The 24,569-nt window shown below is 59.4% G+C and overlaps 3 protein-coding genes across 4 annotated transcripts; 2 read left to right on the forward strand and 1 right to left on the reverse strand.

The window, feature by feature from the left end:
* Positions 1 to 2,742: 2,742 nt before the first annotated feature.
* LRRC61 (leucine rich repeat containing 61) lies at positions 2,743 to 4,856 on the forward strand. Its single transcript, XM_054563821.1, has 2 exons — positions 2,743 to 2,938; positions 3,414 to 4,856. Exon 2 carries the CDS (start codon positions 3,579 to 3,581, stop codon positions 4,356 to 4,358), a length of 780 nt encoding a protein of 259 aa, XP_054419796.1. The 5' UTR covers positions 2,743 to 2,938; positions 3,414 to 3,578; the 3' UTR covers positions 4,359 to 4,856.
* Positions 4,857 to 5,136: 280 nt separating this feature from the next.
* Positions 5,137 to 8,303, reverse strand: RARRES2 (retinoic acid receptor responder 2). Its single transcript, XM_054564662.1, has 6 exons — positions 8,221 to 8,303; positions 7,198 to 7,394; positions 6,850 to 6,954; positions 5,865 to 5,960; positions 5,451 to 5,578; positions 5,137 to 5,263 (listed from the first exon to the last, which is right to left on the reverse strand). Exons 2-5 carry the CDS (start codon positions 7,369 to 7,371, stop codon positions 5,462 to 5,464), a joined length of 492 nt encoding a protein of 163 aa, XP_054420637.1. The 5' UTR covers positions 7,372 to 7,394; positions 8,221 to 8,303; the 3' UTR covers positions 5,137 to 5,263; positions 5,451 to 5,461.
* Positions 8,304 to 16,228: 7,925 nt separating this feature from the next.
* Positions 16,229 to 23,698, forward strand: REPIN1 (replication initiator 1). Of its 2 annotated transcripts, XM_054563836.1 has the most exons (4): positions 16,229 to 16,355; positions 16,546 to 17,032; positions 19,411 to 19,608; positions 20,978 to 23,698. In XM_054563836.1, the coding sequence occupies exons 3-4, from the start codon at positions 19,452 to 19,454 to the stop codon at positions 22,693 to 22,695; spliced, it is 1,875 nt and encodes a 624-aa protein (XP_054419811.1). In that variant the 5' UTR covers positions 16,229 to 16,355; positions 16,546 to 17,032; positions 19,411 to 19,451; the 3' UTR covers positions 22,696 to 23,698. The 2 variants fall into 2 exon arrangements, with proteins under 2 accessions (XP_054419811.1, XP_054419810.1); XM_054563835.1 differs by lacking the exons at positions 16,229 to 16,355; positions 16,546 to 17,032 and adding an exon at positions 18,619 to 18,730.
* Positions 23,699 to 24,569: the final 871 nt, after the last annotated feature.

The raw sequence follows: 24,569 nt of genomic DNA on the forward strand, positions 1-24,569 counted from the left end.
GCCTCCTCCCCCTGAGCTGTCGGGGGGAGCGTGGGAGGCAAGGTTCCTCGGGGCAGGCGGCTGGGACTGTGGCGGTTGTGCTCACCGTCCTGCCTAAATCAAGTGCATTTGGGTGGTAAGGTCAGGGCATGGCCCTGGACCCAGCCCTCGACCCCTGCCTCCCTCCCTCCCTTCCCTGAGTGGACGTGCGGCTCGGCCTTTAATGAGACCCACCTGAGAGTGTCTTAAGCCCCTGGGTGCTGCTGCTCCTCCGAGACCGGGATTCAGCGGGTCGGGTGGCGGGGCAGGAATGTGATGTGCCTTAAAGTCGCCTAGGCTGTTCCGAGAGAGGTGCCATCCTGCGCGGGTTGGCACGAGTCGACCGGCTGGGGTACTCTCGCCGAGGGCGAGGCCGGGATGGAGGGGCAGCGGGGCAGGGGGGGGGGGGGGGGCCCAGGGAGTGAAAGGAAGAACCTGAGACAGCACGGCAGCCCAGGGTTTGGGGGCGGCAGTGCTTCTCAATGGGGGACGTTGAGGGGCGCCTGGAGACCTTTCGGTTGTCACAGCTTGTGGGGAGAAATCGATGCGGCTGGACCCCCTGCCACCCACAAGACGACCCCCCAAACAAAGGCTTGTCCAGCCCTGAGTGTGAGCAGCGCCAGGACTGAAGAGCCCTGCTCTGCGTCGCGCTCTGTCCTGGCTGCCTCCTGGGCCTCGTTTTCCGGCCCGTTTCCTACGCAGGTGAACGGGCACAGCGGAGGCTGACCGCACAGGGCGGGTGGGCCTCCCCCGGCCCGGGCTGCGAACTGTGACTTAGCCGCTGTGTCATCTCTGTGACCCAGTCCTTGGTGCAGACTTACACATGGGCCCGAGAGCCTCTTGGCTCATTTGCATAACAGAACTGGGAGATTCCTGTTATTCAGAGGAATGTTGACCTGGGGGTGAGGAGGAGCTGCCCTCCCCCCTCTCCCTGGCAGAGCCTGCTGCCAGCCTGTGCCTTGCGGCAGGCGGGCTTACACGGGGCCGGCCTGGGCAAGGCGCGCAGGTATGTGTAAGATGGGACCGGGGAACAGCAGGTGTCGTCGTCCATGGGACGGCAGCTGGAGGGCGCCGGACCTGGGAGCTCGGGAAGCCCGATGTTGGCCTCAGCGTGATCTTTCGGCTCCACTGTTCCCTCTTCCGCAAAAAGCGTTCCTCCAGCTTTAAGGCCAGCAGCGCATAGTTCTCTCCATCTCTGCCTGGCTCTGCCCGCTCCCCTTGATCTGTCCTCCCCTTTGCAGCCACCGTGTCCGTCTAAGCAGTCACCCAGCGTCTCGGGGCACCATGCCCTAACCCTCGTGGGCTGCTGTGGCCTTACCTCCACCCAAGAGCACCCCGGAGCCCAGCGGGGCATTGGAACACAGTCTTGGTGGTTCTCTCCTCGAGAGTCATGATTTCTCCCCTTGGCTGCTCGGCCGTGTCCTGGTTCAGCCTCATGAAGGCTGCTCCCAACGTCCACCCTTGGCCTCTCCGCTGTGTGCCACTTGAACAGTGACCACTTTCACCCTCAAATAGTGCGTGTCTGGGAGGATATGCATTTTCTTGCAGAGAGACCTACCAATAACGAAAGAGGTCTTTGTCCCCAAAATGGCTGGCCCGCTGTGCCACACACTCGCACCAGGCACCTCTGCAGGTCATGTCTAGATCCCTTCAGCCAAGAATGTCAGCTGTCTCCCAGGCCCGGTGCCCCGTGGTCACCTCAGACGGGAGGCCGCCCGGCCGCCCAGGCTGTCGCACCTGTGTCCTGAGTGTTTGCGACGGGAGCCCCAGCGTCCAGTCTCAGGGCCAGATCCCTGCACGTTGTGCTGGGCCCTGCCTCCTCGGCATTGCTCCACGCCTGCAGTGGGGTCCGTGTCTCGCTGGTGCCTATGTGGCAGGTGTCTAGTGTCCCTCAAGTGCCCACTTTCTGGGCCAGGTAGTTTTCACCAGATGCACGGGGGGTGGCCTTACACCCTACTGACCAAGCCCAGCAGATGCCATTTGCAGTGAGTGAAACAGACTGCTTAGTAGATACCTCCAGTCCCTTTTGGGAAGAAATGAGGTCAAAATGAGAACTTGCTGGAGTGTTGCGGACCAGAGGGGAGCTAGATAGAAGCAAAGGGACCCCCTTCCCAGAGACGGGGGTCGGGGGTGGTGGTCAGCTCTGTGAGCAGCCTCCGCAGGCTCCTGGCGAGGGGTGGGGGAGGAGCTTTGGGCCTGGTTTCCTGGGAGTGGGGGAAATACAAAGTGGTCTTGATCATGGGAATGTGGGCTTGGGAACGCGGACACTCTAGGGTCCCAGGCTGTGTCCACAGGAGTGAATGGTCCCATAGTCTTCGCAGGCGTCACCCTGCCCGGCCTGGGTCTGACCAGAGTCTGCGGAGTTGGGAAGCTGCCACTTGGAGCAGAGATCCCTTCTTGTTTTCCTCTCTGCTGAGAACCTTGACCCCTCTGTGGGCGGCAGCGTCCTTCCCCCGGGCTGCCCGCCTCATGCTTGTCCTGCCCTGGCACCTGGGCTCCTGCCGCCCCGCAGTCACTGGTGACTAGAAAGGCCCTCCCCTGTCTTTCTGGCGCCCCTCCCTGGGGGACGGCCCCCACCTCTCCAGCCCCCTTGCTTTGGGCGTGATGTCACGTTTGCGGCTGGAACAGCGGCTGGTGCTGTTCTGTTGGCAGCAGAGGAAGAGCTCATTTGGACTGGTGCGGTGGGGTGATGGGGCGCAGCGGCCTGGGAAGCGGGGGCCGGCAGTGCTGCCTCTCAGCCCCAGGCGTCCCTGTCCCTGCCTGCCTCCCATCTGTTTCCTCGTCTGGGACTGGAGGCTGGTCCTCCAGAGGACCAGAGGCTACACATTGGCCCACGTGATCTAGAAACTATTTTGAATTTACTGTAACATTTTTAAGAATTGCGTCAAGAACATTTTCAGGAGGATGAAGCCAGGCTCAGGTGCTCCCGTTTGTGGCTGTGTATGCAAGGCTCTCCCAGGGAGGGGACAAAGGGGACTGGGGTGAGGCTGGTGACCTGTTACCTACTCAGAAATTGGAAAACAAACAAACAAACAAAAAAACCAAACCCTCAAAATGATATAAGGAGAGATCCTGAGAGGTTACGGGAAAAGGAAAGTTATGGGGTTTTTCCCCGGGCAGATCTGGAAAACAGGAGGCGCTGGAAATACCAGCCGGAGGCGTGCAAGCCGGGGCTAGTCCTCCCAGCGGGGGCTGGGCCGCCCGCCTGCCTGGGGTGGGGGGGGGGCTTTTGTTCCCCAGCCTCTTGACCTGGGGTTCCCAGGTCTTGCCGGGCCACCTGGGTTTCTGGCCCTGGTGGTGGGTAGAGGCTGGGTAGCGCCTGCTGCTGTCACCTGCTTCGGGGTCACAGAGGAGTTCAGGAGAGGTCTGCTTACTGTTTAATTGTCTCTCCTTAGGGACCTGCTGGCCTCTGAGCGGGGGTGTTGGAAACAGGCGTCTGGCACTGGCGCAGTCAGGGTTGATAGCGCCTTTTTTGGGTTGAACAGCCGGCTGACCCCAGTGGTGCCTGTGTCCCTGTGACAGACTGTCGAGGCCCAGGCCACCTGCTCTGTCTGCGTCTCATGGAGCCTCAGGGTGAGAAGCCAGGAGAGGCCGAGGGGGTGCGCATCACGCCCCAGCTGCTCAAGTCGCGCTCGGGGGAGTTCGCCTTGGAGTCCATCCTGCTGCTGAGGCTGCGGGGCTCGGGGCTGGCGGACCTGGGCTGCCTGGGCGAGTGCCTGGGCCTCGAGTGGCTGGACCTGTCGGGCAACGCGCTCACCCAGCTGGGCCCCCTGGCCTCCCTGCGCCAGTTGGCCGTCCTCAATGTGGCCGACAATCGGCTGACGGGGCTGGAGCCGCTGGCCTCCTGCGAGAACCTGCAGAGTCTCAATGCCGCCGGCAACCTGCTGGCCACCCCAAGCCAGCTACAGTGTCTGAGCGGGCTGCGCGGCCTGGAGTACCTTCGGCTCCGGGACCCTTTGGCTCGGCTCAGCAACCCGCTCTGTGCCAGCCCGTCCTACCCGGCTGTGGCCCGAGAGCTGCTGCCGGGCCTGAAGGTCATCGACGGTGAGCGTGTGACTGGGCGCGGCAGCGAATTCTACCAGCTGTGCCGCGACCTGGACAGCTCCTTGCGGCCCAGCCCCAGCCCAGGCCCCAGCATCCCCGAGGCCCGGCCCTGGGTGGGCCCCGGGTACTGGGAGTCCCGGCCACCCCGGAGCAGCTCCATCCTGGAGGAGGCCTGCCGGCAGTTCCAGGACACCCTGCAGGAGTGCCGTGACCTGGACCGCCAGGCTGAGGACAGCCTGGCTCAGGCGGAGCAGGCTCTGCGCTCTGCGGGTACAGCCTCGTCCTTTGTCTTCTGAACGTGCCCCTGGCCCGGGACGACCTGGCACATGGCCGTGGGGCCGGCATAGTGGGGCCTGGGTGCCCACATCTCCGCTCCTGACTCTGCACTTGTCTTCATGGTTTCATCGTGCTGGTCGCTGTCCCTGCAAACTGGGCTACTTCTTTATCCCCTTTCCTGAGAGCAGACGCCCCCCTGCCCCACTCCTACCTCAAGACAATTCTACTGTATGTTCTTCAGGGACGTGCCGCCCCCGTGCCTGCCTCGGGCAGGCGTGAGGGCCCTCCACGAGCGGCTGGCACCGGGGGCCGGGGAGGAGGCCCCAGGCCTTCGCCGGCCACTCCTGGCTCCTGGGGCCTGAGACTTAGTGGAAGGAACCTTGCTACTCCCTCAGGTTAAAGGTGGCAAAAACAGGGACGGCCTGCCTCCCATCCCAGGGGCCACGGAAGAGGATGTAAACATCACATGGAGTGTGGAAGCCGGCATTCACCCCGCTTCCAGGCCCGCCTGTCCGGACGACCCCCTGCCCCGGCCCCCAGGCCCGTACCGCCCCGGAGCCCTCCCTGGCAGCCTTCACCCACGCTAATGCCTATTAAAGATTTCTGTCTTAGTTTGCATCATCGCCTGTCATTTCACGTGGGCGTGAGCTCCTGAAAGCAGGACGGGGTCCCCGCCACCTCTGGCCTGTCCTGGGTGTCCTGCTCCCCCTAGGGTGTTGCTTCCCCTGGCACACGTTCCCCAGCCTTTCCCCACTCGTGGCCCCTGCCCGTCAGCGGCGGGGGGCGCGCAAAGCCAGGGGCGAACACGGCTCCAAGAGCACTTTATTAGCTCGGGGATCGCAGGGCCATCCTCCAGGGCGCAGGGAGGGGAGGGCCGGCGCCCTCTGGTTACCTCCCGCAGCTGTCCAGAAAGCGGGATGGGGTTCTGGAAGAAAGGACAAAGACAAGGCCTGGGCGTGAGGGAGGCGGCTCTGGTCCTGGTCCCAGCTCTCCCAGGCTCCCGAGCCCCTGCCCTCCCTCTTCCTGCCGCCCGGCACCAGCCACGCCTCCCTCCCAAACCCCCCTCAGGGCTGTCCCAGTGCCACTGTCCTTCCGCCCTCCTGGCCACCTACCAGTCAGGGCCTCAGTTGGGGTGCGAGGACTTGAGGAAGGCAAACTGCCCTGGGAAGTAGTAGCTGTGGGGGTCCTCGCCAGCCCTCGCCACCCTGCTGCACTGCGCCTCCTGGTGCTCCTTGGACTCCTGCCGGCGCAGGCATGCTCAGCCGAGGGCGCCGGCCCAGCCCCGCTTCCCCACTTCCCCTCTCCTCGCGCCCCCCCACTTCCCCTCTCCTGGCCCCGCCCCATCTTTCTTGCCCCCTCCTCACCCTCACCCCTCCTCCTTAACTCCTCTTCACCCTCCACTCCTTGTCCCTCCTCCTCCTCCTCCATCCAGGCCTCTGCCTCTCAACCCCTCCATAGGCCCAGCCTGTCTTCATCCCACCAGCCTCTTCCCCAGCCTCCCTGCGTCCTCCTCTGCCCGCTCGTACCCGTTGAACCTGCATCTCCATGGGGCAGTGGACCATCCGGCCCAGGACTTTAGACTCCGAGTCCAGCTTGATGCAGGCCAGGCATGTCCGCTTCCTCTGGGGAGAGGGGCACGGGGCCAGGAGAGGAAAGGGGTGAGGGGGGCCTGGGAAAGGGGGGCTGCGGGCTGCGGGCTGCCTCCCAGGGGGCCTAGACCCTGCAGGCCCTTGAGCAAAGGGGCGAGGGTCGTGCTGGCCAGCTGGTTCCATGGGCGGCCCACCCCGGGCTGGGGAATTAATCAAACCATTGTGCAGTTTTCTAAACTCCAGTGAGCACGCGCATCTGTGTGAGCATGTAGGCCGGAAGCCTCCTCAGACGGGGTCCCCCACCCGACCGCCACCTGGCCCACCGTGCTGCCATTTAGCATATCTAGTTGCATTTTCTTCCAAGGCTGAACTTGGGCACAAGGATCTGGCACAGAAGTCTGGAAGGCCATGGGCGTCCCCTAGTCCCTCCCGTAACGGGGGCTGGGAACTCAGGCGTCGGAGAACCCGAAAAGCCACAGGGCGAGCGCGGGCAGAGCCGGGGCCAGAACCCCGAGCATGGTCCCCCCCAAGCCCAGGGATCTCCCCCGGGGCCGGCGTCGCCCCCACGGGGGTGGGATCACAGTCAAGGCCTGTTAGGGATCAGCCTAGGCTGGGCTGTCTCCACTCGAAGACTGGCTGAAGACAGACTTCACCAGGCTGGGGCCGGACCACCCCATGCCGCGCCTTCCACGGGGGCTTCCGCCCGTGACGCAAAGCCCGGGAGAGGAGCTGGGATGAAGGCGAACTCCGTCCCAGTAGTCCCCCTCTTCCTCCCGCCCGTCCAGGCTCCGGCGACCCACACTGTCACCACCGCGGGCTCCACAGGGAGGTCTCCAGCCTCAGGCCTTCTTGCTGCATCTCAAGCTAAACCCAGTGACGCACGCCTGCCCCCGAGCCAGCACACCCTCGCGCCTCCGCTCACCCCGGTGGGCTTGACCTTGCACTCAGCTTTCCTCCAGTCCTTCTTGGAGCAGTCGGTCTGCTGGAGCTTGAATTCCAGCCTCACGAAGGTCCCCGCCGGGAAGTGCTGCCGACAGACAGACAGAGGAAGGCCAGCAGCCAGCTGAGCAGGCAGAGCAATTCTGGATGTGACCTGTCCCTCCTCCCCACAGTGAAACAGCACATCCGAGTTGGTGGCCTGGATGGTGGCCTTTCTCCGGATTGCTGCACGCTTTCAGAGCCCAAGCACCGTTGCGCCTGCTTCCTGGGAACGTGCAGGTCTCTCAGGGTGCGGGCTGGACCCCTCCCTCCCGCGGGTCGCGCTGCTCACCGTGTCTGTGGCGCTGTCCACACTGGTCTTCTGGAAGGCCCACTGCACGCGCGGGTGCTTGTGGAACTCCTCCAGGGCCACCCGCAGGCCCTGCTGCTGGGCCTGCGAGAGCTCGGCCCTGCCCAAGCCCACGGCGCCCAGCCCCAGGGCTAGAAGGGTCAGCAGCCGCCACATGACTTCACCTCAGTCGCCCGCTCCTGCAAAGCACGCGTGTGATCCTCAACGCCTCGCCGCGGCCACCGACCCCCTGGCCCGGCACTCAGGGGCCATGCCTAGCAGGGCTCTGCGCAGAGGCGGAGGGACAGGATGCGGCCCTTCCCAGAAATCCCCCGGTATTCCCCTATCCCCCGTCCCTCACCCTCCCTGTCCTGCCTCCCACTGCGCGGGGCGCGGGGCGGGGGGGGGGGGGGGGCGGTGGCCCTGGCCCGGTCGATGCTGAGTCAGTCGGCTTCTGTCCCCGGCCTGCAGCCAGGGAGGCCCTCCTGTCGCCCCCTCTGTCCCTCCCCGCCTTCGCTGGCCCGCAGTCCTACCCCACTGCCCCATTGCCCCTCGAGCTCCTCTCTGCTTCCCCTCCCTCCCTGGGCTCTGCTGGCTCCCAGGCCCACTCCAGCCCTCATCCCCGCACCACCAGTCACTGCAGGGAAGACACTGGGGCATAGGAAGGAGGCTGAATGTTTCTGGAAGGATGTAAACACTTGGAGGTGCCAGAGCAGGGTGGGGACCGAGGAGGATGCTTAACCCTCCCTGCGCTGCAGCCGCCTGTTGCCAGGGGCCCTACTCCTGAACCAGAGAAAGGGGCTCTCACCTGGTCCCACCCTTGGCCAGCCTCCTCGGGCAGACCCTCCCTGCCTTGCCGCTGGTTCTGGGCCTCCCCCGCCACCCCTCCCCCGCCCCGGCGTGCTGCGTTGGAGCAAGGGCTCCTGGACAAGTGGGCCAGGTCGGCCCTTGGAGCGACCGTCTCTGCCCGCCCCCTCCTCTCCTCTCCATGCCGCCCCCCACCCCAAGCCCACCGACCCTCCTCACCTCTCCGGTGCCTTGGGGTCTCTCCTAACCTCCCCGCGGCAGTTTCGCCAGGCTGTCAGCCTCTTCCTGGTCCCGGCCCCCCCACCCCGCGCCGCCCTCCCTCCTTTGGTTGGCCCCATCTCCTCCCACCCCCACCTCCTGGGCTCCCTCCAGGGCCCAGCACCGCCCCAGGCTCCTCCCCACCCCGTTAGGACCGGCCTCCCCAGCCCCAGGCCCTCCCGAGGCTTTCCTTCCCGTCCCACCCTCCCGCCGCCCCTCCTCTTGCCGCCCGACCCTGACCCTGACCCTGACCCTGACCCTGGCCGCTCTTCCAGGCGGAGGCCGGAGAGCAGGGTGTCCGGGGGGCCTCGGAGCCCAAGCTCTGGGAGGTCTCAGCCAGGACTCCTCTCTCTTCTCCTCGGGCTATGGGACTGCCCTGCCCCCGACCCGGCCTCCAGGTAGGGCTGCCCCTTTCTTAGGCCCCTGGGATGACAAGTCCCTGAGACATTCATTTCCGGACCTTCTTCCCAGAAACACAGATGTCCTCGAACCAGATGAAACCCAGAGGAGGCGGTCCCTCGCTCTTCTGAGTGCGTCCTGAAGCCACACTCAGGCGGAAGGCATCTTCTTCTGAGCTGACTCTGGTGTCCACAACCTCTCCCACCAGCATACAAGTCCAATCTTGAGCCTATATGTCCCATTCTTAGTGGCAGGAGAGTCAAGGGTCTCTCATGGGGTGTTGGGAGCCCGGCAGGACGGCGTGGTGGAGCTCACAGGGCCCGTGGGGAGTCAGGGAAAGCGCCCCGATGTTTGTGCAGCTCCTGCGCATCTGAGCAAGTCTGTAGCAGCTCTGGGACTCTGTGTGCCAGTAACCAGGGTGACCATTTCACTGCGTCCTAATGACGAGAAATAGAGGATCTCCTTGAACTTCAACCCCTAAAACCCCTGCTTCCCTCTCTGCAGGGTGGGATCAGAAACCCGACCTAAGGGGTTGTTGTGAGGAGGAAGTGAGGAAATTATATGGAAAGTGGCCGCTGGGGTTCTGGGTGCCAAGTGGGGTCACAGGCTGTGAGCCGTATTAGCTCAGGGATGGTGACTGGACCCTCCTGCTTTCATTTGGGCTGTTGCCCTTCCACCAGCCTCCAGCATGGTGGAGGGCTGGGCGCTTCCTCACATGTCCCCCGCCCCATCCCTGGGTCCCCGGCACCGGTGCCTTCCCATCCAGGGCCTCCTCAGGGTTCAGATCAGCTGCGCCCCGGAGAGGAACCCTGTGCAGTCGGTTACCACGTGACTTTGACACCGTTTTGTAAAACATGTTATGTGTCTCATCCTCTGTTGTCTCCTCTGCCATCTTCTTTCTCCTTGTGAATCTGAAGCTTCTCCTTCTTTCCACTGTCCTTTTAACAGAGCTTTGGAAGGAAGTTGGGATAAACGCATTGTAACCAAACGCAGGTCTGGCTGCCTGCCACTTCCGAAAGCCAGTGCCCGAGAGGCAGGTGCTGATGTAAAGGAGAGTGATTTATTCAGGTGCCGGCCACCTGGAAGATGGGGGACCCTTGTCTCAAAGCCCATCCCCGCCTCTCAGGCGTCCTGGCTAGTTTATACAAGGGAAGCGCGGGAAGAGGGGATTTCTGGGGACAGGCAGTCTCTCGGCTCTGCTCCCGGGGGATTTTGGTATCGTCTCCTGCGTGTGTCATGATGCAGCCCCATCTGCGGTCCCACTCAGGCCTCGGGCCAGGACGTGCGGCAATGTCCCTGCTGTTCTCACACGAGTCGCCGATGCTCGTCCAGCTTCCTGTGGTCAGGGCCGTTCCTTGCTTAAGCAGGAACTGCAACTGCTGTTGCCTATAAAATACTTATAAGGAAACTTTTAATATGCGACTTTCTGATGAGTCTCTTCGTACAGCCTGTTCTATAACTACCACCTGATTAGTGCATTTACTTCAATCACTGTTCTGATATGATAAACACATATGTGTAATCACCTGTGTTTAGCCAGAATCTGTGAGTTACTTAGAAAGAAAACCTCATATGTTGAAACCTAACCCCCCAGAACCTCTGAACGTGACTATATTTGGAACTGGGACTTGAAAGAGGCAATTAAGGTAAAATGAGGTCCTCTGGATGGGTCCCAAACCAATGTGACTGGTATCCTTATAAGAAGAGATTTGGACACAGAGGGAAGACCATGAGTGGTCCCAGGGAGAGAACCCCACCCACTAGCAGCCAAGGAGAGCGGCCTCAGAAGAACCAGCCCTACTAACACCTCTATCTCAGACTTGTGGCCTCCAGAACCGTAAGAGAATAGATTCCTGTTGTTGAAGCCACCCAGTGTGTGCTCCTTTGTAATGGCCGCCCTGGCAAACTTACACACACACACACACACACACACACACACAAAATCTTTCCCCAAAACCCGGAGCTCTGCACTCAACCTGATTATTTGAAAAGCCAGGTTTTCATCCATGTGACACAATAATCAGGTGCCTTGTGAGCAGAAGAACAAGGTTAAATTGACTAACACTCAGCCCCAAAATGGTCTTATTGAGAATAAACATATAAATTTTATCCATTTATCTTCAAAAAAGCGAAGAAATCAAGATGCCATTTTTAATGTTTTAAGTGTGGCAGGAACTGGAACTTGGGTTTTAGTCAGTAGATGTGCCTTAACAATAACATACCATTAACGTTTTAAACCTTGTATTTACTCTTTCAAGGAAATTCAGCAAACCAATCAAAGCAACTTGCACATTTAGGGACTTCTGGCCAAGATGGAGGTGTAGGCAGATATGCTTTTCTTCCTCCCACTACCAAAACAAAGATAACCAATTTAAAAACAAAAAACAACCAGAACTGCCAGAAAATAGAACTGTAGGGAAGTCCAACAACCGAGGTGTTAAAGAAGAAACATGCACCCAGATCAGTAGGAGGGGTGGAGATGCAGCTGGGGCAGTGAGGATGCCGACAAGGCAGCGGCTGGTGGACCGGCGGTCCCACATTTACGTGCAGATAAACTGGGAGGAACAGCTGGGGAGCGACACAGACCACACAACCCAGGGTTCCAGCGCAGGAAACTAAAGCCTCAAAACCCCTGGATGTAAAAACCTGTAGGGGTTGCGGTGGCGGGAGTAATGCCCGGCCTCATAGGAGAGTCCTTTGCAGAGAACCAGGGGGCCCTAGAACATACACAAACCCACCCACCCAGGGATCAGCACCAGGGCAGCACCTGAAAGGGCAGAATCCGCTTGTGGGAAGCAGGGGAGGTAACTGAAAGCAGGGTGAGAGTTGAGCAGGCAGCATAGTTCCCTCTCCGAGCCCTCTGCCACACACCGCATCACAACGCAGCGACCTGGGTAGCCCCGCGCTAGAGAATACCTAAGGCTCCACCCCTCCCAACATAACAAGTGCGCCGAGACAAAGAAATATGGCCCAAATGAAAGAACAGATCAAAGCTTGAGAAAAAGAACTGAGCGACGAGGTGATAACTCACCAATCAGATGCAGAGTTCAAAACATCGGATGCTCACAGAAATGGTTGAGTATGGTCGCAAAATAAAGGAAGAAGTGAGGGCTACACAAAGTGAAATAAAGAAAAATAGACAGGGAAGTAACAATGAAGGGAAGGAAACTGGGAAATCGATGATTTGGAACAAAACAAGGAGACAAATATTCAACCAGAACAGAATGAAGAAACAAGAATTCAGAAAAATGAGGAGAGGCTTAGGAACCTCTAGAACAACTTTAAATTCCAACGTCCGCATGATAAGGGTGCCAGAAGAAGAATAGGAAGAGCAAGAAATTGAAAACTTACTTGAAAAATTAATGAAGGAAAACTTCCCCAGGCTGGTGAAGGAACTAGATATGCAAGTCCAGGAAGCTCAGAGAGTCCCAAAGAAGTTGGATCCAAGGAAGCACACACCAAGGCAGGTCATAATTACATTACCCAAGATTAAAGAAAAGGAGAAAATCTTCAAAGCAGCAAGAGAAAAGGAGACAGTTACCTACAAAGGAGTTCCCATAAGACTATCAGCTGATTTCTCAAAAGAAACCTTACAGGCAAGAAGGGGCTGGAAAGAAGTATTCAAAGTCATGAAAAGCAAGCACCTACATCCAAGATGACTCTATCCAGCAAAACTATCATTTAGAATGGAAGGGCAGGTAAAGTGCTTCCCAGATAAGGTCAAGTTAAAGGAGTTCATCATCACCAAGCCCTTATTATATGAAATGTTAAAGGGACTTATCTAAGAAAAAAAATCAACACTATGAACAGCAAAATGACAACAAACTCACAACTATCAACAACTGAACCTAAAAAAACAAAAACAAACTAAGCAAATAACTAGAACAGGAACAGAATCACAGAAATGGAGATCACAGGTAGGGTAATCAGCGGGGAGTGGGGAGGGGAAAATGAGGGAAAAGGTACAGGGAATAAGAAGAAGGGGAGGTTGAGAACAGTATAGGAAATGGAAGAGCCGAAGACCTTACATGTACAACCCATGGACATGAACTGGGCGGAGGGGTGCTGAAGAGGGGGTGCAGGGAGAAGCGGGATAAAGGGGAGAAAAATACGGGACAACTGTAATAACATAATCAATCAAATATATTTTAAAAAAGAATTAAGTACATTTAAAAACTTACTTTCAGGAGTGAAAAATATTTTCCCAAATCAAAGAGACCAGGAGGCAAACACCCAAGCTGAAAGTCTGCGGTGGACCTCATCAAACCTCCCTCAAGGACCTACCACTAGATGGAGGTGGTGAGCAGGAGAAAGGTCCTTGAAACTTAAGAGTTCCCCGCCTCCCCCTTTTTTTTTCAAATTACAATGCTGTGGAATTATTTTTCTTACATAGTTGTGGTCGCTTGTGATCGCTTTTTGATTCCTGGTTTAACCCCGAGAACTTCCCTTAACTCCATCTGACCCATGAATCATGCCAATATGTTGCAACGGTTTTATATCCTAGATGCATGTTTGTTAGGACTGAAAACCAGCACAGGCTCAGATAATGAGGACGTCTCAGCCAGCGGGGGGAGCCACTGAGGGCAGCTTATTTTTATTTTTTTAAATTCTCACTCGAGGACACACTGATTTTAGAGAGGGGTGAAGGGAGGGCGAGAAGGAGAGAATCGCTGATGTGGGAGAGACACATCAGTTGGTTGTCTCTTGCACACACCCCGACCAGGGATTGAACCCGCAGCCTAGGTGTGTGCTTTGACTGGGAACTGAACATGCAGCCTTTCAGTTTAAGGGATGACGCTCTAACCAGCTGAGCCACACTGGCCAGGGCAGCACTGAGGGCACTTTAGATGCTATGACATGAAATACTGTCCAAGTTTTTAAAAAACTTAATTTATTTAGTATTAATAATTTGTTGAATGTAGTAATTTAATAGACTGTTCCTATGTAGTCAACATGCTATCTTGTTGTAATTTCTGATACACAAAATGAATCTTAAATCCCAGGAAGAGGGAATTCCTGTTTTAAGACAGTGAAGGCAAACCAGCACTGAGAACACAGACTTTGCTGGCCAACTCTGAAGGTACCAAAATGATCTGTGGTCCAGGTTTGGTCTTAGAACCTGTTAAAAGGCACCGAGTGGAAGCCGGGTTGACATTCTGATTCCTCCAAGTCCCCGAGTGCTTTTACTGGAGAGGAGTCTGGGCAGGACTCAGCCCGGGGGAGAGGCAGCGTCTTTGTTGGTGGCGAACGTGCCCAGGTGGCTTTCGCAAACAGTAACACATGCCACTCACAGGAAACAAAACACTTGAAAATATACCTGCTCCTGTTAAACGGCAAAGACGTTGGGGATCCTGTTTAGAAGGTCCTTGTGTGTCCAAACTAAGCTTGGCTTTTCGTGGCTTTTTAACCAAGAGCGGACACACACTGGCCTCTAGGTTTGTCTTTTGAATTAAGCTGAAGGAGGTTCCATCTAATCCCAGTCTGGAGCAGAAAATGACAAAGCCTGGTAATGACAGATGGGATTTGATCCCGAAAGGGTAGCAATGCAGGTTTCTAGATGAAGTCAAGTACTTTCTCTCCTGGTTGAGACACCGAGATGATTATTCCAGTGTTTTCTGGCAACGTCTGGTCCTGAGATCAAATCACGCCGGGGCAGTACACGCGAGGGCCCGGGAGTAAGGTGCGCTCCGCCGCCCGAGGGGCCACGCGCTCCCTGAAGGGTCCTGCGTGCCAGCTGTTCGCAGGCCAGTTGTTCGGGAATCACGCTCCAGGGAAGGGAAGGCGCTTAAGGTGCCGCCTCCCACAAAGGTCCTTCCAGTGAGAGCATTATAAACGCAAGTTTTCCTTTGAGTTCCTTGTCCTGTACGTCACTCACAGACTGGTTTGCATTTTTCTATAAGAAAAAGTGGTATTTTCTTCTGCTAAAAGTTCTGCTGGGCTCCCAACACCTGCTCGGGAAGCAGCAGCCGAGGGAGAGAGTGTGGTTTTCCGGAAAACAGGCCGCTCAGGCTGCTGCTTAGGCAGCTCGCGGTGATCTAACCGGATTCGCTCAACCAAGGGTTGAGCTCTTACATTTCCTCATTCATTTGGCCCACAAACACTTGCCGAGGACCTGCGGCGGGCCCGACACCATTCGAGGGGCTGGCTATGGGGTGATTCAAGAGACAGGACAAGTCCCCACCTTCGTGTGACATGTCGTGGTAGGTAACTAGACAAAAACCATCTAAGTGAGTAAGTACCTAAATGATGTGAAGTAGGCGGTAAGCACTATGAAGAACCTGCGACTGTCACCTGATACGGCAACGGGGACTGCAGATGTGATTAAGCTAAGAATTTCGGAGTGCAGGGATTCCTCTGGGGAAATAGAATGAAAAAACAGAACCTCCTGCCAACGCAGGAAGGCTCCCCGCAAAGGCGGCGGCGAAGAGGCCCGCGTCCTTACTGAGTGAGCCCCGCACCAGAAAGACACGCACACGACAGGCAGTCCACCGAGAGGTCGCAAAGGCAGAAGGAGGTCGCCCCGGTTACGCAGCCCTGCGGGCGCGGCCCATTCCACACACAGGCTCGAGATAAGCCGTCACTAGTGCTCGGGCCAGAGGACTTGACCATGTTGCACACAGAGTGTGTCCTAAATTCACCTGGCAGCCGGGGTGGCCACCTGTGTTTGTTAACTGCCTTTATCCAGAGGAAAACACACCTCTCATATCTTTATGGCAGGAGGTGGTTTTGCAGCTTGGAGCCAGGTGTCCCCGGGGGTGAGGCTCCGCCCTCCCACGGGGCCTGGGAGCCAGGGCCCTGCCTCCCTTGATGATTCCCTTCAAAGGGATGGCTCCCAGGCCCTCGAGAGACAGTCCTGGGTTGTAAAGCTGGCAAGGGGCTTCTTTATACACACATCTCAAAGAGATGGAGGAAAATTCACAGCGACAGGTTTTCCAAGCACAGGGTAGAGGTTGTGGGGAAGGTATCTCCCCTTTGGCACCAGGGAGAATGAAAACCTGTCTCTCCCTTTTACTTTGTATTTGCCCTTGTAACTGTCCCGGATTCCCCAGGTGGCCCCTGGATGTAATCACACGCGTCCTGATAAGAGGGAGGCAGCAGGAGATTGGACCACAGCAGAGACAGAAGGCAGCGTGACCACGGGCGCGAGCATGCTGCGCGGCTGGCTTTGAAGGGGGAGGAAGGGCGCCACGGCACCCATGAATGCAGCTCTCGGGGCTGGAAAAGGCGGGCAAACGGTCTCCGTTAGAGCCTCTGGAGCGAACAGGGCCTGCCAGCACCTTGATTTCGGCCCAGGGACACTGATTCTGGACACCTGGCCTCCGAACTGCAAAGGAACATGTGTGTGTTGTCGGAAGGGACCACGTTTGTGGACATTTGTCACAGCAGCCACGGGAATGAGTAGATGCACATACAGCTGGAAAGTGCCGAGGCCCCTCGGGAAACGGGCTCTGAGGAGAGGACACTTGGGCTCCAACTTGAGCGAAGGGGAAGATCGCCCCTATAAAGCTCCGGAGGAAGAGCACCCTAGGCAGACAGAGCAGCAGGGGCTGCTGTGGCTGGGGCGGAGCGTCCAGCAGGTTCCCGGGTGGCCCGGAGCTGGAGAGGCAGGCGCGGTCAGTCCAGAGCCTAAGAGGCTGTGGCAGTGGTTTGCGATGGCTTCGGAATGTGCCGTAAGCCACCTGATCTATGTTTAAACGGTCAGTCTGGTTCCGGAGACCGGGCTCCCCGGCGGCTGCGTGGGGGCCAGGGAGCGGTGGCTGCTGGGAGAGGCGAGCGGTGCTGAGCAGGGCCTCGCAGCCCTGGTGCGCCCAAGCCCTGATGCCCGCACGGGAAATCTGAGATCTCTCCCTGGTTTCCTTCTCACCAACTCCGTTCTTTTTCTTTTAGAAAAACGAACTCCCCGAAACAGATATGCAGCAGCCAAGTGTCCGGGGACTGCAGAGTTAGAGGTGACATTGGATCCCAGTCTCGGGCTGCTGTTACAGCCTCTGTCCTTGCCAGGCACCATGCGTGTGTTGTGCCTTTAAGGATATTTTTAGAACTGCAGCAGGAGGAGCGACTGATTTTTTCCTGAAGAGTTTCCACATGACCTAGCAAGGGTGCTCTCACCTGAGATGCTAGCCGTGGGCCGTGGGGGCCTTGCTCAGGGTCGGCCTTGGCCGCTGTCTCTCCAGGCCCCGGTGCCAAGAGGGCTCATGGGATAGAAGTAACTGTGCCAGTGTGAGTCCCTTCCGGCAGATGTGGCCTCCATCACGGTGAGTGTGGTGCGTGCTTCCTGCCTCCTTGTGGCACAGCCCAGGCCCACACGGAAGGAGCTCGGTGAGTCCCCAGCCCTACCTTCAGGATGCTGTCTGCCACAGGAGTTCCCAGTCAAGTAAGTTCTGTGACGGCCAAGTTGTCCTCCCTTCCCTCTGCTCCCTAGTCTCCTCCGGCTTTTCAACAGCCATCCACTCAGAAATTGTCAACAAGCATTTGGTTTTATTTCACACTAAGGACTAGGCGAAGGGGTATTATTGCCATTGCTAAGCCGGGGTCTTAAGGCATCGTGGAAAAACAGCGCGGGCCACTTCTGCCTGGCTCGGCCTCAAGCCAGCACCTGGAGCGGCCACAGAGGGCGGACGCCGATGAAACATTTGCTGGATGTATGAGGGGGGTCTGGGGCAGTCTATCTGCCAGAGCTGGATGAAATTTTCCCTCTTGCAGATAAAGGGCTGCCTCTGAACAATACTCGGGCATCTTCATAGAGGGTTTCTGGAGACATGAAAGATGACGCTATAATGATGTAGAAAAAGAGAAAAATTTGAGTAACTTACTAGTGCATTTATGCTGCTGTTACGAATCATGTTATGATATCTAAGCAATGGGGGAAAGTTCACAGTAGTGTTAAGTGAAAAGGGCAGAATACATCTTTGCAAGGTATTATCCCAATTATGTCCACTATGCATAGATGAGCATAGAAACGACATCGGAGAACACATAGCAAAATGTTAAATGCAATTCACTCTAGGAGGTAAAAGTATGAAAGATTTTTATATTTTATTTCCTATTTATGGAACAGATTTAAAAAGTTTCTACAATATTTGTACAATTAAAAAAAAAAGTGGCCTTTGTTGGAAAGCAGAAAAGTACATGAAACTGTACTCGCCTGGAAAACCCAGGAAATGTTTCGTTTGGAAAGCCAAGGCCACCTGCTAATGGGTGAGTCACCGGCGCAGGCTCGCACCTGCCTCCGCACTGGCCAACGGGCTGCTGCGCGTTTTCAACCGAAATGCCCCCGAGCAAGAACAGCCCCACGCCCGGCGGCCACGGACGCTGGAACTCCACTTTTGGATAATTTCTGGAATAGAGGGTATTCCCTTTTCAAAGTTCACGCGATGGGGTGGGTCTTTTCTGTCTCCACTTCTGAACAAACCAGAAGCCAGACTCTCGGGCCGACGCGCCGCCCCCGGCCGATGGATGTCAGCGCGGCTTAGATCCCGCACGCGGCACCTAGATTCCGCGGCGCGGCCAAGGTCAAGGTGGCCGAAGAGTGGAGGGCGCGGCCCTGGGCGGCCCGAGAGCGGGAGCGCCCTCTCAGAAGGCTCAGGCGGGCTTGCAGTCTTGAGGGAGCCGACGAGGCCGGGTCTGGCGGAGTGACAAGTCTGGCCACGCGGTCGCCCAGGGACGCGCGTCCTCCGTCCTCCGTAGGGACAAAGGGTCGGGAAACTTGAGCCGGGCCTGTCCCGGAAGAGCCGGGCTGCGGTCGCCATGGCAACGGAGTCGGGCTCCGGCGGTTTCCCCCAGCCCGGCCCGCGAGGGGGCTCTGGGGATGGCTAGGCACCCCGCTCCGCCGTCTCCGCTGCCCGCCCCGCCCCGCCCTCCGGCCGCGACTGCGGCCGGAGCCCGCGACTGACCCTCGGCAGCTCCTGTAGTCACGTGGCGCTGGGAACCGGCGGGGGGGCTGGGCACGGGCCTGGCAGTGGTGAACTCGAACCTGCTGCTGTCGCTGCGGCGGGGTGGGGAGCGCGGCTGCCGGCACCGGCTTTGCGGCCTCATGGACGCGCCACGCGCCTCCGCGACCCCCGCCGGAGAGGTTCGTCCCGGGCAGGGCGCGGGGTTCCACGCGGGCCCGTGGCAGGGGCGGCCCTACCTGCCGGGCGCGTGACCGTGCGCTCCCTGTGTGGGGGGCACATGCCGACCGGAGTGGGGGGCGAGCCCGCGCACCCGCGCACCTGCGCACAGGCTCCGCGAGGTGCGCTCCGCGGGGACCTGAAAGGGCCCACTCCCGGAGCGCGGAGCAGTGCCTCCACGAACGTGGACGAGGGACAGGCGCGAATACAAAAGGGGGGTGTGGGGGTCTCCACGGCCCTTCACCCTCCAGGACGCGCAAGGGGTTTCGGACCCAGTCCTGGTCACATTAGCTCGCCTGCGCAGCCCCCTGGGAAACGGGCCTGGAATTCCTGTTGGGAGGAGGGTGGGGGGAGGGGAGCCAGCAGGGATTCCAGAGTTGCTGCCACAGTCCGGCCTTTGGCCATCAGCGTGAAGAATTTGTGCTGTGACCTTACCAGTGGAGGGAGTGACCCCTAAACGCAGATGTGTGCTTTCTTGGTGCAGGGGGCGCATTTATTTATTAATGTACTGTCCATTAAGGTCACTCTGCCGGTCGGGTGTGGGGCTCGGATGGGGGAGGGGGTTGTGGCTGGCCAGGACACAAAGATGACTGCCCTGGAGGAGCACGGAGCCTCACGCTTGTTTTCTCTCCCCTCCCCGCAGGTAAGGCTGGCCTCCCCGCAGCCGGAGGCCTGAGCTCTGCCATGGGGGTAGGGGTGTCTTTACTCCTGCAGTTTTCTCTGACATCTGGGGGCCACCAGAGTTTGGGCCGGAGCAGGCGCTACAGCCGCAGAAGTCTCCCCAGGAGCTTCCCCAGCAGGAGCTGGAAAAAACCTCGTCTCCAGCTCCACAGTCTCCAGGGTAGAGTCTGGCCTTCTTTGTCGGGTTCCCACAGCCTCAGTGCTCGGGCCTCCCGTCCTGGGGAAGGAAGGCGGGCGCCTGTGGGGGAAGGATCCGGTTCTCAAGGCCCGGAGCCTTCCCTGCGCTCAGCCTGGCTGTTGGGCATGAGTCATGGCTCTGCTCCTCAGGGGAGCGCAGACTCTGGGGAACTTAGGAGGCTGCGCCTGGAGCTTTTGAGAAGGGAGTGTGAGTCCCTTAGGAGTCTAACCGCCCCTCTCCCACACACTTTAAGGGGTACAGGAGGCCCTCCTGCAGGAATCGGGGCTCCCTGGTGCTTGGGAGTTGCAGAATGTGGGGCAGCCGCCGGCGGGGTCGGGGCAGGGCGAGGCAGGGGACGGAGACCTAATCTCTTCCTCCCGCCCCTACTCCTGCCCCAGTAATCCCTTTCACCCCCAGGGAGGCAGCAGCACCAGGGCCCTGGGCCCCCAAGCATAGCAGGCTGTGAGTGTTCCTGGGTCTGGGAGAGCTTTCCTTCCTGCGATGTCCTAATCGTGTGTGGGTGGAGAGGGGCAGGCAGGCAGAACGTGGGCACAGTCTGGACAGGCAGTGGCCTGGCCTCGTGCTGGGAGTAGCAGCCAGCTCCCCGCCTGTTCCCCGCGGGGCTGGTCTCACTGGCTCTCCCGGCTTCTACCCTGAGAGGGGGAAAGAGATGGCAGGGCACAAGAGCCCCCCGTGCTGCAGGCTGTGCCAGAGAGAAGAGAACAGGGACAAAGGGCTGTAGAAGTTCCTGCGGGAGCTTCGCACACCCAGGCGTTTCAGGGAAGGAACACTGGCCTGGGAGTTTAGAAGACCTGTCCCCTAGTCCTGGTCCTGCTGCTGGTTTACTCTGTCCCCTCGAGCGAGGCCTGCCACCTTTTATGCCTCACGGTGGCTTCATCTGTCACACAGGGAGCTTAGTGTTTGCGCCCCCAGCCTCCCAGAGTTGCCGTGAAACCCAGGCGTGGCGACAGGCAACTGCAGGGGCGGGGAGGGCAGCAGGGCCGCGCTTGGAGACGGCCTGCAGCCCCGCGGGGAGAGGGGGTGTGATTCCTGGGGAGGCAGGGACGCTTGTGCGGCCAGTGCTGGAGCGTTCGCCGTGCCAGGCACGTGGCCGCCGGGGCGGGGCGGGGGGGGGCGGGCATTCCAAGAAGTGTCAGGGTCCGCAAGGACTCACGGCAAATGCACTTGAAATGTGTGTCTAGAAGCCCAAGGTTGAACCAACAGAGAAGAGTAGCCTAGATTTGAGGGCTCTAGCAGTCCAGAGGGGCGAGCTCCCTCGGGCTGGGGGTGGCGGGAGGACCGGGGGCAGGGCGAGTGGACCTCTAGCGTGACTGTGCTTTTCCACCCGCAGCAGAGGAAGGACCGATGCTGGAACGTCGCTGCCGGGGCCCCCTGGCCGTGGGCCCGGCCCAGCCCCAGCTCCTTTCTGGGCCCTCCCAGGAGTCGCCCCAGACCCTGGAGAAGGAGCCCCGCGGGCTGAGGTTACAAGGCACCTCGGTGGCCCAGCCAGGCAGCCAAGCTCCAGGTCGGGTCCGTCGCTGTGCCCACTGTCAAAGGCACTTCCCGGGATGGGTGGCCCTGTGGCTTCACGCCCGGCACTGCCAGGCCCGGCTGCCCCTGGCTTGCCCAGAATGCAGCCGTCGCTTCCGGCACGCCCCCTTCTTGGCACTGCACTGCCAGGTGCACGCCGCCGCCACCCCAGACCTGGGCTTCGCCTGCCACCTCTGTGGGCAGGGCTTCCGAGGCTGGGTGGCCCTGGTTCTGCATCTGCGGGCCCACTCGGCTGCCAGGCGGCCCATCGCTTGCCCGGAGTGTGAGAGACGCTTCTGGCGACAAAAGCAGCTTCGAGCGCACGTGCGGAGGTGCCACCCCCCGGCTCCTGAGGCCCGGCCCTTCATATGTGGCAACTGCGGCAGGAGCTTTGCCCAGTGGGACCAGCTGGTTGCTCACAAGCGGGTTCACGTAGCCGAGGCCCTGGAGGAGGCGGCAGCCAAGGCGCTTGGGCCTCGGCCCAGGGGCCGCCCCGCCGTGACCGCCCCCCGGCCCGGCGGAGATGCCGTTGACCGGCCCTTCCAGTGTGCCTGCTGTGGCAAGCGCTTCCGGCACAAACCCAACCTGATCGCCCACCGCCGCGTGCACACGGGCGAGCGGCCCCACCAGTGCCCCGAGTGTGGGAAGCGCTTCACCAATAAGCCCTACTTGACCTCGCACCGGCGCATCCACACTGGCGAGAAGCCCTACCCCTGCACCGAGTGCGGGCGGCGCTTCCGCCACAAACCCAACCTTCTGTCGCACAGCAAGATCCACAAGCGATCCGAAGGGTCTGCCCAGGGTGCCCCTGGCTCAGGGAGCCCCCAGCTTCCAGCCGGCCCCCTGGAGCCCTTGGCAGAGCCCACCCCAGAGGCCCCACTGAGACCTGCCCAGGAGCCTCCCTCTGAGCCTCTGCTGGAGGCCCCCCGGGACCAGGCGGAAGCACCCCCTTCTCTCTACAGCTGTGATGACTGTGGCAGGAGCTTCCGGCTGGAGCGCTTCCTGCGGGCCCACCAGCGGCAGCACACGGGGGAGCGGCCCTTCGCCTGCCCTGAGTGTGGGAAGAACTTCGCCAAGAAGACCCACCTGGTGGCCCACTCGCGGGTCCACTCGGGGGAGCGGCCCTTCGCCTGCGAGGAGTGCGGGCGCCGCTTCTCCCAGGGCAGCCACCTGGCAGCCCACCGGCGTGACCACGCGCCCGAGCGGCCCTTCGTCTGCCCGGACTGTGGCAAGGCTTTCCGCCACAAGCCGTACCTGGCCGCCCACCGGCGCATCCACACCGGCGAGAAGCCCTACGTCTGCCCCGACTGCGGCAAAGCCTTCAGCCAGAAGTCCAACCTGGTGTCTCACCGGCGCATCCACACCGGCGAGCGCCCCTACGCCTGCCCCGACTGTGACAGGAGCTTCAGCCAGAAGTCCAACCTCATCACCCACCGCAAGAGCCACATCCGGGACGGCGCCTTCTGCTGTGCCATCTGCGGCCAGACCTTTGACGACGAGGAGAAGCTCCTGGCCCATCAGAAGAAGCATGATGTCTGAGGGCAGGGGTGTTGTTCAGTGGGAGTGGGGTGGCGGGGCCCCGGGGGCCTGCACTGCTGCCGGCAAAGCTGGGGCTGTAGAGGCGGGGAGCGAGCGGTCCTGCCAGAAAGGGAGGTCGGCCTCCCCGCCAGGCCAGGGAACCACTGCGCGTGCGGGACCCAGCCTCCAGCGGGTGGTTGCTAAGGCTCTGTCCTCACTGTCCTATGCCCTGGAAAAGTAGCAATAGCACCTGCACCCACCCCTTAGTGTCTGTCCTCTGCTGGAGGAGCCACCAGTGGGCAGGATGACCCTTCTCTGGTGTTAACGCCTTAATGTCGCTGTCTGTGTTGAGCCAGCCCCTTCAGCTCGGTTTTGGAAGTAGGCGTGGCACAGTCTTTAGTGAAGAGCGCTCAGGAGGTAAAGTGGACCAGTGGGGACACCCGGGAGAACCTGCTGGCCTTGTTCGGCAGCCCTGGGGAGGTGACGCCGAGCTGCCCTGAGCTGTCCCAGCCCGTCCCTCCTGCCTGCCCCTGCACTGGCACCCAGACTCAGAGAGACCCGTCTACTTTGTGGCTTCCCCTTCCTCTCTGAAGATCAGCCCCAGGGGGGTCCCCGCCTGTCAGACTTGCTTTATCCACCCCCCTCCCTGTGCTTAGAGCATCACCTGGCTGGCAGACCGTGTCTAGGCTTTGTCTGAACAGCCCAGCCCTCCTCGCGCCTCCCAGAGCACCCCCAACCCCGTGCTGGCAGGGACGGCCCCACTGATGATGGGTCAGCTGGTGGGGGGATGGGGTGAGTTTCCTCTTCAACATTTCTAGTGTCTGGATGCCCAGCCTTGCCTGAACACGTAGGTGACAGGGAGTCCCCACCGCCTGACGCCCTTGTTCTATTGTAGGACAATTCTAATTGTTAGAGGTTCTTCCTTATAATGAATGAAATCTGCTTTCCTATAATTTCTACCTATTGGGCCTTGTTCTGTTTTCTGGAACTAAACAGAACCGCCACTTACCCTTCTTTTCAAACTAGAGAATAAAGATTTGGTTTTAGAACTGGCGGCTGAGACGTGGTCCTTCCCCTGCCCCCGCCGGGTTGCTGCAGCGTAGGAGGGAGGAGAAGCACCTTCCGCTCCAAGGGAGGAAGGTGCTGTGTGGCAAGGGGGACCTGGTGACAGGCCAGGTCCCCCGACTTGAGCCCCTCTGTCCCTGCCTCCAGTTCTTCCCCAGGGCAGGCCAGGCAGCCAGGCATGACCAGCGAGTGGGGCAAGTTTTCTAGGGGGTTCAGCCTTCTGTGCGGTCAAGTCAGACTCGCTGGGCGCCGGTTATCGGGGGAAGTTCCGATTTGGCTCTGCCTTGTAGTGCCCACCTGGCTGGTCTGCTACAGTCCCCACACCGATTACTACGGATGCTTCCAGCACTGTTGACTTGTAGAAATAGGAGGGCCTATTTCTGACAGGAATCAATAGGCCCTTTTCCTGCCAGTCTGAGTGATTTCCCAAGAGGTCACTGACACTTGGCATGGTGTGCACAATGGTTATAGTCACAAACTGTGAGTGGCGCCTTGCACAGACATTTTCCTAAATTATCTCACGTAATCCTTGTGAGGTAGGCACTCTTCTTTGACAGAGGAACGCGTGTGCTCAGGGTCACGTCACCAGTACTTGCCAGAGGTCTGGCTGGCTCCTGGAACCTGCGCTTTTGACCTCCGCCGTGGAAGGCCCTGCTGCTTTTGGTGAAGATGGGTGTTCAGTGCCCACTGGCTTTTATGCTGGGATGGAAATGGGGACGTTACAAAGATAAGCCCCCATCCTTCCGCTTAGGGGGCCTACCTCTGGGGTGGACATACATAACTACAAAAATAATGAAAGATGGGAGGGGGTGCCTGGGGGTCCACGTGTG

Source organism: Pteronotus mesoamericanus, unplaced genomic scaffold (genome assembly GCF_021234165.1).
Source record: "Pteronotus mesoamericanus isolate MK-2021 breed Mesoamerican mustached bat unplaced genomic scaffold, CSHL_Meso_final scaffold_85, whole genome shotgun sequence".
Lineage (NCBI taxonomy): Eukaryota > Metazoa > Chordata > Mammalia > Chiroptera > Mormoopidae > Pteronotus > Pteronotus mesoamericanus.

Excerpts from the sequence above, each read along its gene's own strand:
- RARRES2 (XM_054564662.1), bottom strand. The coding sequence starts at position 7,371 with ATGTGGCGGCTGCTGACCCTTCTAGCCCTGGGGCTGGGCGCCGTGGGC. Across the intron at positions 5,961-6,849 it reads GCAAGGTCAAGCCCACCGGG|AGGAAGCGGACATGCCTGGC; the intron begins GTGAGCGGAGGC and ends CCCTCTCCCCAG. Across the intron at positions 5,579-5,864 it reads TGGAGATGCAGGTTCAACGG|GAGTCCAAGGAGCACCAGGA; the intron begins GTACGAGCGGGC and ends CTGCGCCGGCAG.
- REPIN1 (XM_054563836.1), top strand. The coding sequence starts at position 19,452 with ATGGGGGTAGGGGTGTCTTTACTCCTGCAGTTTTCTCTGACATCTGGG. Across the intron at positions 19,609-20,977 it reads CCAGCTCCACAGTCTCCAGG|CAGAGGAAGGACCGATGCTG; the intron begins GTAGAGTCTGGC and ends TTCCACCCGCAG.
- LRRC61 (XM_054563821.1), top strand. The coding sequence starts at position 3,579 with ATGGAGCCTCAGGGTGAGAAGCCAGGAGAGGCCGAGGGGGTGCGCATC.